Raw genomic sequence first — 17,044 nt, 5'->3', positions numbered from 1 at the left:
TTCTTTTTACGGAGCAATAGATATACTCCAACGACGGCGCAAAATTGGCGCCAGGTCGCGCTTCCCACGTGTGAGTTGGCCTCATATCTGATCCGATTCAATTCCAATTAACGAAGAATTGAGCATATATTCGCCCATCGGCCCCTGGATTCCATCTCGGGGCCGCCAGGAGGAGGAGGAGGATTTGGAATTAGCCATCCGGGTGGGACGAGAGAGAGAGAGAGAGAGAGAGAGAGGGAGATCGACGAGGAGGAGGAAATGATCCCTTCTTCGTCGAGGAGTAGCGCATCGGATGGCGCGAGGAAGAGAGGGAGAGGGAAGAGGGTGGATTCCTCGGCCTCAGCTACCGCCTCCGCATGCGATTGGACGGACGCCTCGTCGGAGGAGGAGGAAAGGGCCGTGGGGGTCTTCCGGAAGGCCCTGATCGATCGGAACCTGCTGCCCGCTCGCCATGACGATTACCATACCATGAAGCGGTCAGTCTCGATCGCCGATCTATCATACCATTTCTGATTGGTTTTTTTTTGTTGAATGGATCTCGTATGCATGCTAGCGATAGTGGTATTAGGCTTCGATACCAAATTAGCTATATGACACGCGGTTGATTTTTTTCATGTGCGCTAATGGGAGTTTCAGAATTATATGTTTAGTCATGGACCGGAGATTTGATCAGTTTGCAGCTGCAGTTCTTACAGAAGGTGATGTTCTGGGTTGTAAATGATGGTGATTAGATGTCAGATTACTATTATATATATATGTAATATATGTCTATAGAGTCTTTGTGCGGAAACACCACTCAAAGACGAAAGGCTCACTATCGCAAGTAGCAGGGAAGTATAACATAAGAAGCCCTATATGTCCATCCTCAGTGGCTGATTTATCTTCAATCATGCAATTTCTCTGTTACATGAGTTTGCACTGTGATAATGACTTTTTGTCATCGTGTGGTGTTTCTGCACAAATGACTAGTGATTTCTTTGGTTGCAATTTATAATGACTCCCGACAATCATTGTAGGGAAGAGTGAGCTCAAGTCCGATATATAGTTTATGATGGATGAAGTTGCAACATTTGAGCCTCCATTAGGGTGATGTATCATGTAGATAATATATAAGGCTCTTGGTGTCACAGTAAGTTTGCTCCTCTGTGACACGACCCTCTTCACACCCTACAGTGCTAGAAGCCTTATACACTGGGCCACTCCTTTTGTAGTGTTAAGGCTGTTATAAGTAATACAACAGAAGAGATACATTTTTGACATCTCCCGATACTAAAGGTGCTGTATTTTTCTTAGATATCTACATAATGAAATTGCATTGAGTAGTCTTCATTCTGTTGTTACTATCAGTGATGTTCAAACATTAAATCATCTTATGCGGATGAATTAACCCTTGGATAGACCTGTCTGCTGAGTTTGTACTTTTGCAGAATTTGCAATTCTTGTAATAGATTCTTTTGCTGCCTCATGTAATAGTTGCCCTCTGAATTGTTTTAATTTGCACTGCTGATTGTTGTTTAAATGAATTGTTGCTTCATGTGGTTTATCTTGACTTTGATTGATATCTGCTATTTGTCTCCTAAAAGTTGCAGAATGTAGCATGACAGTTTAGTTCTGCATCAGAAGTTGGAGAAGATTTGAACTAGTTTATAAGGGTTGATAAGTGCACTATTAACATGAGCTTAAGCATTTTGCACTAGTCATTCAGGCTCAACAAGGTTAATATGTTAATCATTCTATCAGATCGATTAATGATAAATAATTTTATAGCGGACCTAGTATTGGACATGGGACATGAGACATGGGCATGGTGAGTAGCCAAAGTAGGAAAAGCGTATCTTAGCACGAAGTACCATGGTGTGATGGCTTCATGGGCCTATGCCTCACATGCACAATGCTAGAATTTGATATTGGCTCATGATCGGATCTTGACAATGATGTTAAACTTCTAAGTGGAGAGATTGTGATATCTTAGTTTAGTCCCACATCAGAAGTGAAAGAAGATCTGAATTGTTTTATAAGGTTAGATGAGCATATTACTATAATTTAAGTATAATCATTTTGAAATAGTGTTTCAGGTTCAATAAGGTTAATGGATCAGTTATCCTATTAGTACAGGTTGTAACCAAGGTATGCAATACCGTACCGTACCGGTGTTTTGAGGTTGGCTCGGTATGGTACGGTACCATGTACCGAGCGGTATACAAGGGTGCACTGTAGCACGTTCCGTCCGATAGCGGGCGATCCGCATACCGGTATGCCATCGGATCGGTACATACCACCCGTACTAGGCGATACCATTCGAAATTGCATATCATGCTTTTATGAATGATTGCCTTAAGACATCCTATCAAGGTATCTCATCCAAGCTTCTGAAAACTTTATAGGGGCTGATGTGAGAGGAGAAGGGGTTGAAGATAGAAGTCTACATACATGGTTCATGTGAATCTGCTGATTTCTATATTTTAGTATCTCCATAGGCAGATTAGTCTGGATCACTCTAAGAATGCATAGGCAAATTCGGATATATAATAAAATATTTGATGTTGTGTGTTGTTCAAGAAACAAAATGGCTTCATGTTCTTGATTCTGATGCTGCCTATACCTCGAGTAAACTATCAAGTATCAACTATAATGGGATTAATCTATGACATATGTTTATAACATCTAGTAGTTTTAAACTGCAATGTGAATCCATCTGTTCCATACTTAGGATTATATACCTGAGCAATTGATCATCCCAGCCCTCTTCTTCAGATTGGAATGTGCTTTATATATATTTTATTAATGATTGCTACAGGTTTTTGAAGGCACGAGGGTTCAATATCGAGAAAGCAATCCGAATGTGGTCAGAGATGCTTCAGTGGAGGATGGACTTTGGTGCTGATACTATCCTGCAAGTATGAACAAGTGATGATATCCTTCTTTCCGCTTTTATGGTTATGATTATTGACCATCCAAACTGTCATGCCTATGAACTTGTTTGTAGTCCAGTTTCAAACAGGTTTTTACATCATGAAAGAAACAGTTGTGTTCTACATGAAATTTTGATTTGATTGAAGTAGTATGCATAAGTCATACACATAATGGTTTTCCAACATACCTATGACTTGAAATTTTAAAAAGGACAGATAATGCAGGAGACTCCAGCCGATGCAACTTGAAAATTTAGTACACACAATATTTTTCTCATTTCTTTTGAATTGCTAAAATTGACATTTATGATTACCAAAGACTGCCAACGCTTAAAGAAACTTTTGATTTCATATCTCTAATCAAACCCAAAGGGCCACTAGTACATCACCTGTAACAATTAAATATAAACTTCGAAACAATTATCAAAATTTGACAACAACAGCAACAACAATTCAAGAATTCAATAGTTATTACAGGAAGTTGGTTTATTGCAAAATTTACTTATTTTTAAACTGAAAACACTGGACTTCAAGAACCGAGGGCACATTAGACTGGATTTATGGACAACTGATTTCTAAATATACAACTGTGTGATAGATCCTATACTCAGAAATAAGGTTTGACGTACTGAAGCGTAGTGGTACATCGGTACACTCTAATGTACTATATGTTAGTATGGTCGGTACAACTCGGTACATACCATACTAACAGTTGGTCGGTACATCGGTATGGACCAATAATACAAACCATACCTGGAAACATAAGTGTATTCTTTGTAAAGTACAGGAAACTGAATTTAGTGTTTAAACTTTAAAATTCAAAAAATAAGTAAAAACTAGGATGCATGATACATGCGAATCTTACTAACAGAAAGATGAATTCTAAAGACAGAACAAGTAATACCTCTTAAGCAATAAATATGCAGTGAAACACAATACTGCTTTCTAAGCTGAAAATTCTAGTCCCAAATTCAAAATATATAAATATGCTTTTAAGAAATGAGTGATTACAATTATTGAATAGGGTATTGTTGTTTTATGATAGAACTATTATGATTGTTCTATGTCCTCTTCTATCCTGTTATTATGGAACCAGGTTAATTAAAACAGAGAAGTTAAGCCTGCATTATTCTACAGGGGTTTAATTCTAAACTACCAAATTTTGTGGCTTTAATTGTCTAACTGAACAATGTTACTTAGGACTTTGTGTTCAGTGAATTGGATGAAGTTCTTCGTTACTATCCACATGGTTTTCATGGTGTGGACAAAGATGGTAGACCTGTGTATATCGAGAGACTTGGAATGGTCGACCCCAACAAACTTCTTACTGTCACCACAGTTGAAAGATTTATAAAGTACCATGTTCAGGTGATAGAGAAGATCCTTTCTGAGAGATATCCAGCATGCTCTCTTGCAGCCAAAAGGCATATTGACACAATGACAACAATTTTAGATGTACAAGGAGTGGTATGTGGGTACTGGATTTACCTTTCTAGTTAAACATGAGTTAACATTATTTGATGTGACTGCTGTTTCCTCCTGACAAACTTGATTGTCCAGAACTGGATGAGTGTTGGCAAATTAGCTCGTGATGTTGTTCTTCGAATCCAGAAAATTGACAGTGACAATTACCCTGAGGTGATAAGTGTTGTGGTTACCGTATGACCAGTTTGGTAGTGGACACAAGCAATTTAACCTACTTCTTTCTCATAATACTATTCCTGTTGTTGCAGATACTGCATAAGTTGTTTATTGTTAATGCTGGCAGTGGTTTCAGATTACTTTGGAACACTATAAAAGGCTTAATTGATCCAAGGACAACAGCAAAGATAGTGGTAGATTCTATGTGATATGTCATTACACCCAAACATGTTTATGCTGTAACTTCAGTCATTTACCTAATTTTGCAGGTATTAGGAGATAGATATCAGAATACATTACTTGAATTAATTGAGATGAGGTTTCTATTCTTCCCTTTAAGTAAATTCAGTCACATGCTCTGTGGTTTTGGGTTCTAGACCTAAATGGAAAGTGTTTCATCTTGACTTTGTGTTGATGACAGTCAACTACCTGATTTTCTTGGTGGCTCTTGCACTTGTTCAAACGAGGGAGGTTGTCTTACATCTAATAAAGGACCATGGAGTGACCCTCAGTTCATGGATGTATGAACTATCAAAGTGCTTATATATTTTGATGTCTTAGAAATTACAAGAAGCAACTTTTTCTAATTTCCCTCAGTCTTTCACAAAAATCACCGTTACAATACTCCATGTATTCATCTTCCAGGCAGTTCATTCTGGAATCACAAGCTCGAGAAATAGAGACAATCCAATTGATGAAACGAAATTGACTCGTCAGGTCAAGTCTCATCTCTTTCAAGTGCTAGATGAATTCCAATATTCTGGATAAGACAACTATTCTAATTATGGACTAACCATATTTGCAGGTCCCAATGTATAAAAACAGTAACATTCAATTAAAATCTGATTCAAAAATTTCAGTCTCCCCTATTCAGTCAATTCCTCTGCTGGACACACAGTCAAATCCAGTGTATGAAAATGTGAGTTACCTTGAATGATCTGTCTTCTTTGGCTGAGGTTCTCCATCTGTTTGCACTTGTATGAGAATATTTAAAAAAAAAAAACATGGATTGAATGATTGTGCTTGTCCTTATGCATGTGTTCTGGTTTTTAACATGCACATGTGGATGATAAGATGAATATGTTAAATTGTGTTGCAATAAGCATGCTATTATTTTTTCATCCATTCTTTTACACAGAATGTGTTTGTCATAGGATTAGTAGCCTGCTATATCTGTTGGAAGGCAATATTGTAATCTTCAAGAAATAATTAAGAGTAGAGGAGGGACAGAGAGAAGAGAGGGAGGAAGAGGATTGTAAAATATAATTTCAACCTTTTGCTTTAGAGCTTACAGGGGGAGCATCTAACCTAATCATATATGCATAAGCATTTATTACATATACATAGTTGTGCACTAGATAAATATGAGATAAACCTCTATTTTGAAGCAGGAAAGGCTGCTTTATGGTACTTGCTCTCATTGTTAAGTATGATCATGACTGCAAAAGTTAGACATACTTTAACTATTGAACTGTCTTTATGATTCTTTCAGTGTTCTCCGATCAGGACAAATGAACACTTGCCTTCTAACAGGTCAGCTACTCGAACCAAACTCCGTAATAGACCTGGAGGTACGCGATGCACTTCTATTTTTCATTTTTTAAAGTTCTATGGGCATAACTTTTTATGGTTGTTTTGGAGTCTATGATGCACTTCTATTTTCATGTTTCAAAGTTTTATAGGATTAACTTTTTGTGGTTGTTTTGGAGTCTATGGAGTACTTATATTGTGCAGTGCTTTTAATGCTGCATCCTAGTTGAAGTTTTCTGCATGCTCTTGTAATTTATATTTTTCATCGTTCTTGTTGATTGTTGAAAAGTTAATTATATTAACATTCTAGAATCTTGGTGATTTTACATTCACACATGTATCTACACAAAAATTAATGTCTCTCAATTGTACCATGGGCAGCATGTGATATCACCAAATGGTCATGTGGCATGGGTTTCCATGTCATGCCAGTAAACTATCATCCATGAGTTCCATTAAGGATAGAATCAAAATGTATGCTTTGGAAATTCCACCCCATGTTCAGTTGTGATGACAATCATATTATTTTCCCATTTTTTGGGTCTCAAATGAAACTTAATTTTAACAAATTTTTTGCCTTCTGAATGTCAATATGTCTGTATGACCTTGCTGAAAACAGCTTAGTAGAAAGAGGGAGCAAAAACTTAGTCACACTTCTCTTCTCTAAAACTTGTGTGAGTGGACACTAAGTTACATGTAAATAAAGTATTAGCAAAATCTTACAAGATTTTATTTTAATAATGCCAATAAATCAGAATAAATTTGTCATTGGAAAACATTGTATCTTTAGACCAATTTTCAACCCTTAAACAGCAGAATCTGGAGCCAATAAATGTGACAAGGGTATTAAGTTCACCAAAATGCTGGTTACTGGTAAGCATATTTTGTATGTTTGATCAGCTAATAGTTCCAGTTCAATTAAAAGCTTGAATATAATAAGAATATCAGGTACACCTGCAACAGAATGATACACTTTGCAAATCTGCTTACTGTTAGTACAACACCTAGCATTGCAACTGATCTTTGATCTATTAGGTGTCAAGATGATTAAAGTTTAAACTTGTCCTGTTGTTCTGCCTTTTCAATGTTAATTCCACTTTTGTGCCAAATTGAGTCTCAATTTACTTGCATCATTCTTCAGAAGTTAGCTGCTTTTCAGCATGATGTGCTTAAGGCATCGAACAAATGGCGTCTGTGGCTTTGGTTTTGTCATGAGTTTGAAATCTAAACAAGTACTCTTCATATGTATTTTTTTGTCCTTTTCTTGTAGCATCCATGACCAATGAGCCCCGAGCATTTCTAGATGAACCAACTGTAGTTTACTAAGAAGGGTGTCCCTTTGCAGGTGGTTCAGTTGATAAGTTCCTTGTGTTGGTGACTGAAGCTGTCAGCAAGATCATTATGAAACTGTTAGCAGTTTTGTATGTTTTCTGTAGACTACCAAATGTAGTGGTCAATGTGAGGTCATCAGATCATCAAAGATTAGATCCAGCAAATGCAAATTCTATATACCACCTTACCAGACATGATGTCCCAGAGGACTGTGTCCTACAATTCCTGGAGAGGCTGCAGAAGTTGGAAGAACTGGTCACTGAGATAAACAGAAAACCTACGAGGATTCCTGAAGAAAAAGACATCATGATTCGAGAGTCATTAAACCGCATTCAGTCTATAGAGCATGACCTACAGAAGACAAAGGATGTTAGTACTTGTCTTGATTGTTTCTCTCCCAAATGAATTGGACACTAATGGTTTTACCTTCACTTGAAATTGTTTTACACATGTATTTTCTTGGCTTATATGCCAGTTGTTGGTTCATGCAGGTGGTGAAAGTGACTTCACAAAAGCAAATTGAACTGGAAGAGTCACTGGATATCTTGAGAGAGACGGCCTCACAAGTAGGTTTTCAATCCAAGTAAATATGCTAAATTGACTGTAGAAGTGATAGATGAATAATATTATCACACCATTGCCTTGCTTCATAAGCAAAATTAGTGGATTGCCAAGTTATCCCATTTTTCTCCATTGTGACAGCGGGTTTGCTCCATTGCAACCTTGGTTTTCCTGCTTTCAAATTGCAAAAGCAGTCCTCCCACCAAACACACAATTCCTGGGTGACCCATTTTAACATCCTCAGTTTGCTGGTTTACTGCAGGTCAAGTCGTGCTGGTTTAAGGGCTGTAAATACATTCCTGGAGGGACGTCAGAAGATTCATTTTAAGTATCTCTACAGCATGGAAACGTTGTGCAGATTCATCTATTGGTATACTTGCTGGTAATCTCAAGGTTTTCTCAATATTTAAGCGGTAGCTTCTCAGCTTTCTGGTAGTTGGTCTGCTTTAGAACTGACCAAAGTAAAGCTTAAGCTTGCGCCATTTACTGCCGAACAATTTATAGAATACAGATTATAGGTCGGTAGAAATAAAGAACAGAATGAAATGAGATGTGTTCACAAGAAATAAACAATGAGCCAATTCTCAAGCTGTACATTCTTCATCAATATTAATGAAACTCAACTGATATGTGATTTGTCACTGTAATTTCTAAAGTTCGCTTGCTCTTTCCAGTCCTGGCAAAGGAGAAAGTTATGAGAGGTTCGCAAAGGTTCCTACTGTTGCTTGTTGTTTAAACATAGAATGGTGAGGGTTTGTGGGTACTTGTGTTTCATATATTCTTTCGAAAATTTCAGTGATTGCATTATGAGTAATGAGTAGTGAACTATTTTTTATCCTTGGTACTTTTGACTTGAATGCAGGCATATACGCTGTACCATTCAGATATACCACACAGGAATAGCATACGTTCAAAGAATTATTCCATGATAAGATGAGAGTGGTTATTGTATATAGGAAGTTTCTATGCTCCACTGCCAAAACCACATTCTTGATTGGATGACTTGCCTTTAATTTTGGATGACCGTTCTATATGTTAATCTTCTTAAATCTCGGATGCAAGATTTTATGAGGATCCAGCAAATGCAAAAGAGGAGTCTAGAAAATTTAAATTTCTGGATTACATTGATATACAATTATATATATTAATCTTGACTAATATGAATCAGACTCATCGTTTAATTCTATAAATATCTTAAATGAAAAAAAATAAGCATTCTCAAGCTTGATTTTGGATGACCGAGCTGCATGCGTTATAATCACGAAGAACATTAAACTCAATCATGAGTCCGGTGAAGTTACTAACTGCCCATGTCGGAATCGAATAAAACCGAGGGGTGGTTGCCATTTGCGTCTCGCTTTCTTCTTTTTCCTCTCCGGTGTCTGTCTCTCTCTTGGTGTGTGCGCGCGCTGCTCTCTCTCTCTCTCCCTCCCAACCCCTCAAACACCTTCTATACTCTATAATATCAAAAGTGCCAGCCCAATTCCGCTTCCATTGTCGTCCTCCCCCTCTCCTCTTCACCAAATCACTTGAATCGAATGTCCTCCTCCATTCTACGCTCTTATTTACCTAAGAAATAAGCAGAAGAAAGAGGAAGAAGAAGAAGAAGAAGAAGAAGGGGTTTGGTTTATGAATGTACGCAACCAAGCGGGGAGAGGAGTTCCATGGCTCCCTGGAGGGGGCCAACCTCCCGGGAGACACCTGCTACCTCTTCTCTAGCGACCCCAAGCCGCGCCTCCGTTGGACTCCCGAGCTCCACGATCGCTTCGTCGACGCCGTCACCCAGCTCGGTGGCCCCGATAGTGAGCTCCACTCCCTTTATTTCGCTTTTGCCCGGCGTGTGAAGTGACGCGCTATCGCCGCATGTTCTGATCTATCTGTGTCTTCTCATCTTGTTGATTGCAATGCTGTTCCTTCCCCGCTCTAGGTTGAATGAACTCCGCTTCCTATTTCACGCCCCTGTTCCAATGGATGCTTCGATAACCTTCTCGACCTCTAATACACATGTCTTTGCAATATATTGCCAACATTTTGAGAACATCTGAAGCAGTTGAAGAATAAGATTCCTTTTCTTGTACACGCTTTGCCGTATTTAAAGATTTCTTTGGTTCATACAAGAGTTCGTTGCTCCGAGCATTCCAATGGGAACAACTTTCTGGTCTATGCTTATGTATTTACTTAATATTTTGATATTGATGTTCCTGACTAGCCGAAAAACTTGTGCTTCTTTTGCAGAAGCCACGCCGAAGACCATCATGAAAACCATGGCTGTTAAGGGCCTCACGCTTTACCATTTGAAGAGTCATCTTCAGGTCTGTTTCTCAACTAGCATCATTTGACACAAAAGATGTTTCTAGATTGTTATTCTGTGCTTCAATTTGAGGGCTTTAATCTCGTGCCGCTTGTGTTTACTATTTCACAATGCTAATGTTAGGAAACTGAGATATAGCTCAACTTGTATCCAACTTCCATCTGGGCTTTCAATTAAATCTAATTGTCAAATGATTCGATCTTAGCTTACAAATTGTAAATAGTCAACCAAAATGTCTTAACAAGCATCACTAGGGCCTTTTTGAGTGTGATTACTTAGTCACATGTTAATTGTGCTTCCTTTTGTTTTCGACTTTCTATTTCATCAGTGCTATAGTGACAAGTTGTTAAAGAGACAGCAAGTTGTGATTGATCAACAACATTGTCGAACATATCATATATGACTTTTCATGTGCACACTTCTGAAAACATGTGCTTATATGCCTTTCTGACTTAATCTTGCAGAAATACAGACTGGGAAAGCAATCAAACAAAGAGCCTTCTGACAACTCAAAAGATGGTGACTCTCCCTCTCTGCTTTTCACTCCTAGATATACCCCTAATATGCATTTTTTAAATAGGGTGTTAGGGCATGAAGATATTTATTCCCTGGACTAGCTAATAGATACTTGATTGAGTGAGCAATCTTATTTTATCCCAACATGTACCAGAGAAATTAGTAGTTAGAAGTATCAAGGATTTCCAAACTGGTGAATGCTCCATGGTGATCAGGATACAGAATAGTACATCTTGTTGGCACAAATTGGCGGAGCCATTCTGGCAAGGGGAAAAGAAAGACAAGTAAGAGAAAAAAAGAGCAAGAAAAAGGAGGAGAGCCAACAGGGGTAAAAAAGTGTTGGTCAGATGAGGCCATTGGTCTTCCTTCCCATGGCCAGGAAACATTCAATGCTAGTAAAATGCATACCAAGTAACCCTAAACGCTAGACTCTAAACCCTGCACCCTGCGATGACATGCAGTAACATGTTGGTGTCCACATTTGACATGTTTACACCTCATTGGATGTTGAAGACTTCTTGTATTATATTCCTACAAGATCAATGAATAAAAAGAATTGGTGGAGGACCTTTTTGATGAAATCTTGGCTTCGTAACACAAAATGGCCTTCTACACGTTGCCATCTGCCTACATGTTTATGTTAAAAGTTTTGCACAAATATGCTGGACATTTAGAAATATCACAACCAATGATACCTCTTATTGTGTAGTGTTGCTAGTCCTAGGGTTGGTGAAATGCTCATCTTGACAGGGATAAATATAAAGTTGGCTGCTGATTGATCAAAAAACAGAAGATTGGCTTAATTGTAGTCCTTGAACATGAGAACATGTGATTGAATTTGACATGAAGGTTAACTTTGATTCAGTTCCAATTTTACTACATTTGGATGAAGTTTTGCCAAGGTTTGCATGCTGTTACTACAAGTGTATTATGTTTTCTATAAGGAAATATTCTACTGTGCTGTAAAAAGAAAGAAATTCATGATATATATACATATATTTGATTAATTGAGGATTTGCAGCAGGAGTAACAATTAATGTGAGAACAACATTGCATGACAGAAGTGATTTTGGTGATGATACAGTTGCAGCAACATTAACATTGAATCCTTGGATAGTTACCCTAGTTAAATAATTATTATGAACTTAAGTGACAGATTAAAGCAAGATCTCATGGTGTATAAAAGTGGTGCAACAAGGGAGGACCTGCCTTACATTATAAGAATATTATAGTACCCTAGTTAAATAATTATTATGCACCAGGTAAAGCTATGGAGAAGAACCTGCCTTACATTATAAGAATATTATAGTAAACCAGACTAAGATTAAGCATTTGATTGCAACTTTAGCAACATCAAATGAAGAATTGACTAATAGATGTAGTGGAAAATATTGATTAGTCATTCAAACATCCAGATTGAAGTGTATAATTCTCACAAATTTGATCTTGATGATCAAAGTATTAGGTAATTCTAGTGTGACTGGGGTTGTTGATACCCCTTTGGGTGGCAGAAAGAATTTATAGGGAAGCTTTATGGCCAATATGCTGGGAAGCTGATGGAAGGTGTTGCTAGGTAAGATCAATGAAAAATGATGGCATTTGTGGTAATTTGGGACCAGAAGTTGTTGATAGGACATTCAAAAATAGCTTGAAGTGGTCCTAAGATGTGTAGAAGAAGATAAAATAAGCTAGAGGCAGCAAAAGGAGAGTATCCAGACAATAGTTGGTATAAGCAATGGGAAAGGAAATAATATTTGTTTAATCATAGGCATGGTCCTTGCAAGAGCAATATCTGCTGGCTGCTGGTCATGGAAAAATAGCATGTGTCAGTGTACCAACACCCCCTACCATAAATCACACAGGTTCACAATACAAGTAAACAAGAAAAGAACAGAAAAAAGAAAAAGAAATGAAAAAAGAGATAAAAAGGAAAAACAAGCAAGTTTCTTAAGCACCTATGTTTCTTCCCCTCCTCCGGACTCCTCGATAGTCACTTGTGAAAGGATTCCACAAAGTTTATCAACAAAACTATTAGCACCAAGAGTTGCAGCATCAAATTATTTAATAGACAGAAGAAGATCATAAATTCATTCAAAAGCTGGACCTGGTTTATTCTCTACCCAGTCTGTCAGAGACCACTGCTAACGCTTGTATCATCTGCTGAAACAAGCCCTTTTTGGTTGTTGTTTTCTCAGCAAAGCAATACATGTGATATGTGCAGCCTGCATGTACCATTAACTGAATATTTGATGTGAACTACCTTAAATGATTAGGCTTGAAGCTCCATGATGTGATTATGCCATACCTTAAATGATTACCCTTTTTATTTTACACATCATGGCTGGTGGGATATTAAGGAGGCTAACTATGTATCATGAAGTAGTGTATGCTCCTTGATGCAGAAATTTTTTGAGATTGCATTCCATTTAACAACAATGGAGCAGTCAGTTGCTTCCCTAATGGACCCCTTGAGTATCTAGTCATCCACATGCATCGATTTGTTTCCACAGGCATGGCTATAGGATTGACAAACCGAAAGAGATCCTCCTAAAATATTAGAGAGATATTTATGCCTTATGTTTCATCTTAGTGGTGCCGTATACATAAGAAAAGTGTCTGGTATCTTGCGAGTGCTAATGCTTATATGAATCCCCAGAAATTATATTCCATGTTGAATAATACCTGGCCAGCATGTGAATGTCTACGACATATATTCAGTTTTAGATGTAGAATAAGTCAGTCTATTTCAAGTTTTCTTTCTCTCGTCTTACCTTAATGACTGAAGGTTCAAACTTGGTAACTCTACAGCTGCCAACTTTGTGGAGAGTCTGGGAACTGGACCACCATCATCTTCACCATTGTCATCATCAAAATTATTGGCTAAAGACTTAATTGAGTAATTTATTCTTCAACAATTTCATGCTGATTTACTTTTTTCCTAGTCTTACATCAACATTTCTATACAGTGGATGTGATGAGGCCATGAGAGTGCAAATGGAACTTGAGAGACAGCTTCATGAACAACTTGAGGCATGTTTCTTCCTTTTTGATGCACCAATGACTTTCTTTTTCTAAACCTTTCTTGCTATAATTTCTCTTATGAAATGTTCTTTAAGGATATTTTTCTGCTGTCATGATGCACATCGCTTTATTACTAAGGTAGGACAATATTGCAGATCTTACTAGATATTTGATGCCACTTTGATATCACAATAAAAAACTTCTAAAGAAATATATATCCAATATAACAGTATAGTGTGCTTCTTGGATGTCTTGTATCGTACTCTCATGCAATAGTAGTCTTATTTTTGGGAATGTCACCTAAGCACAAGTAATATCTCAATTTCATTGATGGTGGCCGACAGTTTCTTAAGCTTGGGAGCTAGGATTTCCCTTTTGATAATATCATAACACTTTTGGGACTGGTGGAATTTGCTTTACCTGTAAATTGTAGTTGCATAAGAAACAGCAAGAATAGTGGAAAATCTTTTGTATTCAAATTTCTTTCATCCTCCGTCTTTATATACAATGAATGATATGTTTTGTGCTATATCACAGGGTGTATCATCTTTCTATTCTCTTTTCCCTTGCTAATCATTTGTAGCTGCTTCATGGCAAATAATTCCTGAGTTCTTCTTGCTTTCCCTGAAAGCTTCTCGTCTAGTTCATACCTTCCATTTCTCAATAGTTTTTTCTTTATTACCTTGCACCAAGTCCCTGAAAGCCACCTTTAGAGTTGATCTTTTATTGGGGCACTCATTTTTACCAAGGAAGAGGCATTAATCAGCCATTCCATTGTCTGTTTCGTTAATGTTTCATCATAATACTGCTCTGTCGTTTTGGATGTAGATGCTTGTTGGGCTAAATGGCTTCGAGAAAGGGATTCTTCAATGTTGCTTAATCCTGATCACATTCCTGTTATAACCCACTTCTTTTTGCCGGTCAGGTACAGCGGCATCTTCAGATTCGGATCGAGGCTCATGGCAAATATCTGCATTCTATGTTCGAAAGGGCTTGCAACATCATCGATCCAAACCTTGCTTCCAACGCACTTGCACTAGTCAGAAAAACACCATCTCAATTTCCAACAAGCGAAGCCGATGACCGTCTAAGCTTCCTGTGTCAGGCACTCAAACTGCCATCATTGTCGGAGATTGCAATGGAATCCGTTCAACGAAAACCTTCAAACGGAGTAAGTGCAACGTTTGCTGAGTGTTCAGTTGATAGCTGCCTGACATCAACAGCGAGCCCAGGGACAGGAAGGTCGAAGATGCTGGGTCCTCAGGAAGCTGCTGTTGATATAAGGTTCTCATATGTTGGGAATTGATCACTCACGGTTATGGGAAGGAGATGTAAATGATTACGAGCCATGGTTTCCTAGCATTTAATGACGATTTGCTGCTAACTAATAGGTTTATTTTGGTTTCGAAAAAGGAAGACTTTGTAGCTAAATCATTCAGATTCCTGTGGTAAACAGGTCAGGTTTTAATGGATTTGTGAGACGCTAAGTCTCGCAATATTTGCTTTTATGAATGTGATATCTGTTTGCATCACGATCCAGCCTAATCCCGTCTAATGGAATAATCCAAATAGAGAACTCTTGATAGGAAATATATTAATGGAAGCTCCTGCGGATGGAAAAAGTCCCAAGTCATTCTTCACCTACGTTCTCCCTTGGACAACAGTCCAAGACTGGTCGTCAGGGACCGTCCCTCCTTAGTAGTTTAAGTGGATAAAATGCTAAGAGGGTGATATTGGGGCAATTACGAGGTATCTACTCCGAGGCTAGATATAAAAACTAACCCTGCTGTGCCAAGATGTTATCAAGGTCTGTGTTACACTTCTCGAGGAGAAGCTGAGTGCAACTGCCACATATGTTAGAAGTTTGCTCGGATATAACACCATGCCTCTAAGTGGTGCTTGGACCTCCTGGAACCATTTCTCCTAGCCTCAGGCTAACGAAGGTTCCCTATCGTGGGAGTGGATTATTTCATGAAGTGGGTTGAAGCTAAGCCTCTAGCATCGAGGGCATCGTAAGAAAAGCAAAAACACCCGAGCATAGGGTCGAAAGGGCATTGATCGTTGTTGAATCTCGGATTTTGATGATGAAACCAATTGACAATTAAAGTAGGAAGAATCATGTTGGGCCGGTGGAATATGTCAGAAGATTGAACGTCTAACTGGAGGATCGGATGACGTATCGACAGAATGCTTCGGGTCATGGATTTAGGCATCGGGCTAAGAAGAGCGGATATTGCTCCAAATATATCGGAGTTGCAGAGGTCAACTAGCCGATTGGGCAATAGGTTGCAAGAGAGGACGATGCACCGAAGAATCGGACAAACCGTCGATGGACCAATGACATGCCAGACAACATGATTCATGCTTAGTAATAATTGTCTAGATCAAAGTGTGTTTTATATATGCAGGATTAACTATGATAGCAAGGCATGAAGCAAAATAAAGTCCCGGAGTCAAAAACGTGATTTCGTTGGGAGTTCGAGAGTTCGTTGGAAGTCCAGACGTTCGTCGGAAGTTCTACAAGAACCAACCGAGAAGTATAGGAGCTTGCCAAAGAAGCTCATCGAAACTTGCCAAAGAAGATCGTTGTGAAGTCCAGGAGCTTGCCGGGAGTCCGCTGGAATACTGCCAAGAGGTCGTCGAAAGTTTGCCGGAAGATCGCCGGAAGCTCGTTGGAAGAAACCAAGACCTAGGGACTTGTTTAGCTTAGTGTATGCCGTAAGTTTCGTAGTTAGCACATAATTAGGTTTGGATTTGAGCCAATCCAATTAGGGGCCAATTGGGCCCATGTAAGGACTATGTTGGGCCCAATGAAAGGCCCAAACAGTTACCCAAGAAGTGACACCATTGTGGCATAGTCTCCGAGACTGTGTTAGGCGGTGCTACTGCCCCTGGCAAGGTGCCAGGCGGTGGTACCGTCGGTCTGGGCAGTGGTACCACCTAGTGGCAAGTTGTCAGGCAATGGTACCGCCCAGAACAGTGTCAGTGTTAGACTAACACTAGCGGTGGTACCACCCAACACAAGCAGTGGTACCGCCCGGACCTAGAAAACCCAGGATGAGATATTTTTAGGCTCCAAGTTTGAATCAACTTGAAGCCTATAAATACCCCTCTCATCCCTGGTTAACAAGGACAAGCACAGAGAGTTTAAAAGTAAATAAACTCTATTGCAATCACTTGAGTAATCCCCTCCTCTAGTCTAAGTCTAGAATTCTATTTA

The 17,044-nt window shown here is 38.7% G+C and overlaps 2 protein-coding genes across 2 annotated transcripts; both read left to right on the top strand.

Annotated features, from left to right (window-relative positions):
* The first annotated feature begins 25 nt into the window (after positions 1–25).
* LOC135622312 (phosphatidylinositol/phosphatidylcholine transfer protein SFH9-like) lies at positions 26–8,617 on the top strand. The gene is made up of 13 exons (XM_065124060.1): positions 26–476; positions 2,798–2,897; positions 4,113–4,379; positions 4,473–4,550; positions 4,646–4,747; positions 4,823–4,872; positions 4,975–5,074; positions 5,199–5,270; positions 5,359–5,472; positions 6,046–6,124; positions 7,429–7,784; positions 7,907–7,981; positions 8,239–8,617. Exons 1-13 carry the CDS (start codon positions 259–261, stop codon positions 8,302–8,304), a joined length of 1,677 nt encoding a protein of 558 aa, XP_064980132.1. The 5' UTR covers positions 26–258; the 3' UTR covers positions 8,305–8,617.
* Positions 8,618–9,324: 707 nt separating this feature from the next.
* On the top strand, positions 9,325–15,332 carry LOC135623319 (protein PHR1-LIKE 2-like). The gene is made up of 6 exons (XM_065126139.1): positions 9,325–9,778; positions 10,212–10,288; positions 10,752–10,806; positions 13,612–13,699; positions 13,770–13,833; positions 14,750–15,332. Exons 1-6 carry the CDS (start codon positions 9,610–9,612, stop codon positions 15,128–15,130), a joined length of 834 nt encoding a protein of 277 aa, XP_064982211.1. The 5' UTR covers positions 9,325–9,609; the 3' UTR covers positions 15,131–15,332.
* The last annotated feature ends 1,712 nt before the right edge of the window (positions 15,333–17,044 follow it).

Source organism: Musa acuminata, chromosome BXJ2-9 (genome assembly GCF_036884655.1).
Source record: "Musa acuminata AAA Group cultivar baxijiao chromosome BXJ2-9, Cavendish_Baxijiao_AAA, whole genome shotgun sequence".
NCBI classification, from domain to species: Eukaryota; Viridiplantae; Streptophyta; class Magnoliopsida; order Zingiberales; family Musaceae; genus Musa; species Musa acuminata.
The sequence above is the reverse complement of the archived record's forward strand: the minus strand, read 5'-3'. Positions and strand labels throughout refer to the sequence as shown.

What these genes read in the sequence shown, in the direction of transcription:
- LOC135622312 (XM_065124060.1), top strand. Translation starts at nt 259, where the DNA reads ATGATCCCTTCTTCGTCGAGGAGTAGCGCATCGGATGGCGCGAGGAAG. An exon ending in GTGCTGATACTATCCTGCAA is followed by an intron (nt 2,898 to 4,112) that starts GTATGAACAAGT and finishes AATGTTACTTAG; the next exon opens with GACTTTGTGTTCAGTGAATT. An exon ending in TGAGAGAGACGGCCTCACAA is followed by an intron (nt 7,982 to 8,238) that starts GTAGGTTTTCAA and finishes GGTTTACTGCAG; the next exon opens with GTCAAGTCGTGCTGGTTTAA.
- LOC135623319 (XM_065126139.1), top strand. Translation starts at nt 9,610, where the DNA reads ATGTACGCAACCAAGCGGGGAGAGGAGTTCCATGGCTCCCTGGAGGGG. An exon ending in CCAGCTCGGTGGCCCCGATA is followed by an intron (nt 9,779 to 10,211) that starts GTGAGCTCCACT and finishes CTTCTTTTGCAG; the next exon opens with AAGCCACGCCGAAGACCATC. An exon ending in ATTTGAAGAGTCATCTTCAG is followed by an intron (nt 10,289 to 10,751) that starts GTCTGTTTCTCA and finishes TTAATCTTGCAG; the next exon opens with AAATACAGACTGGGAAAGCA.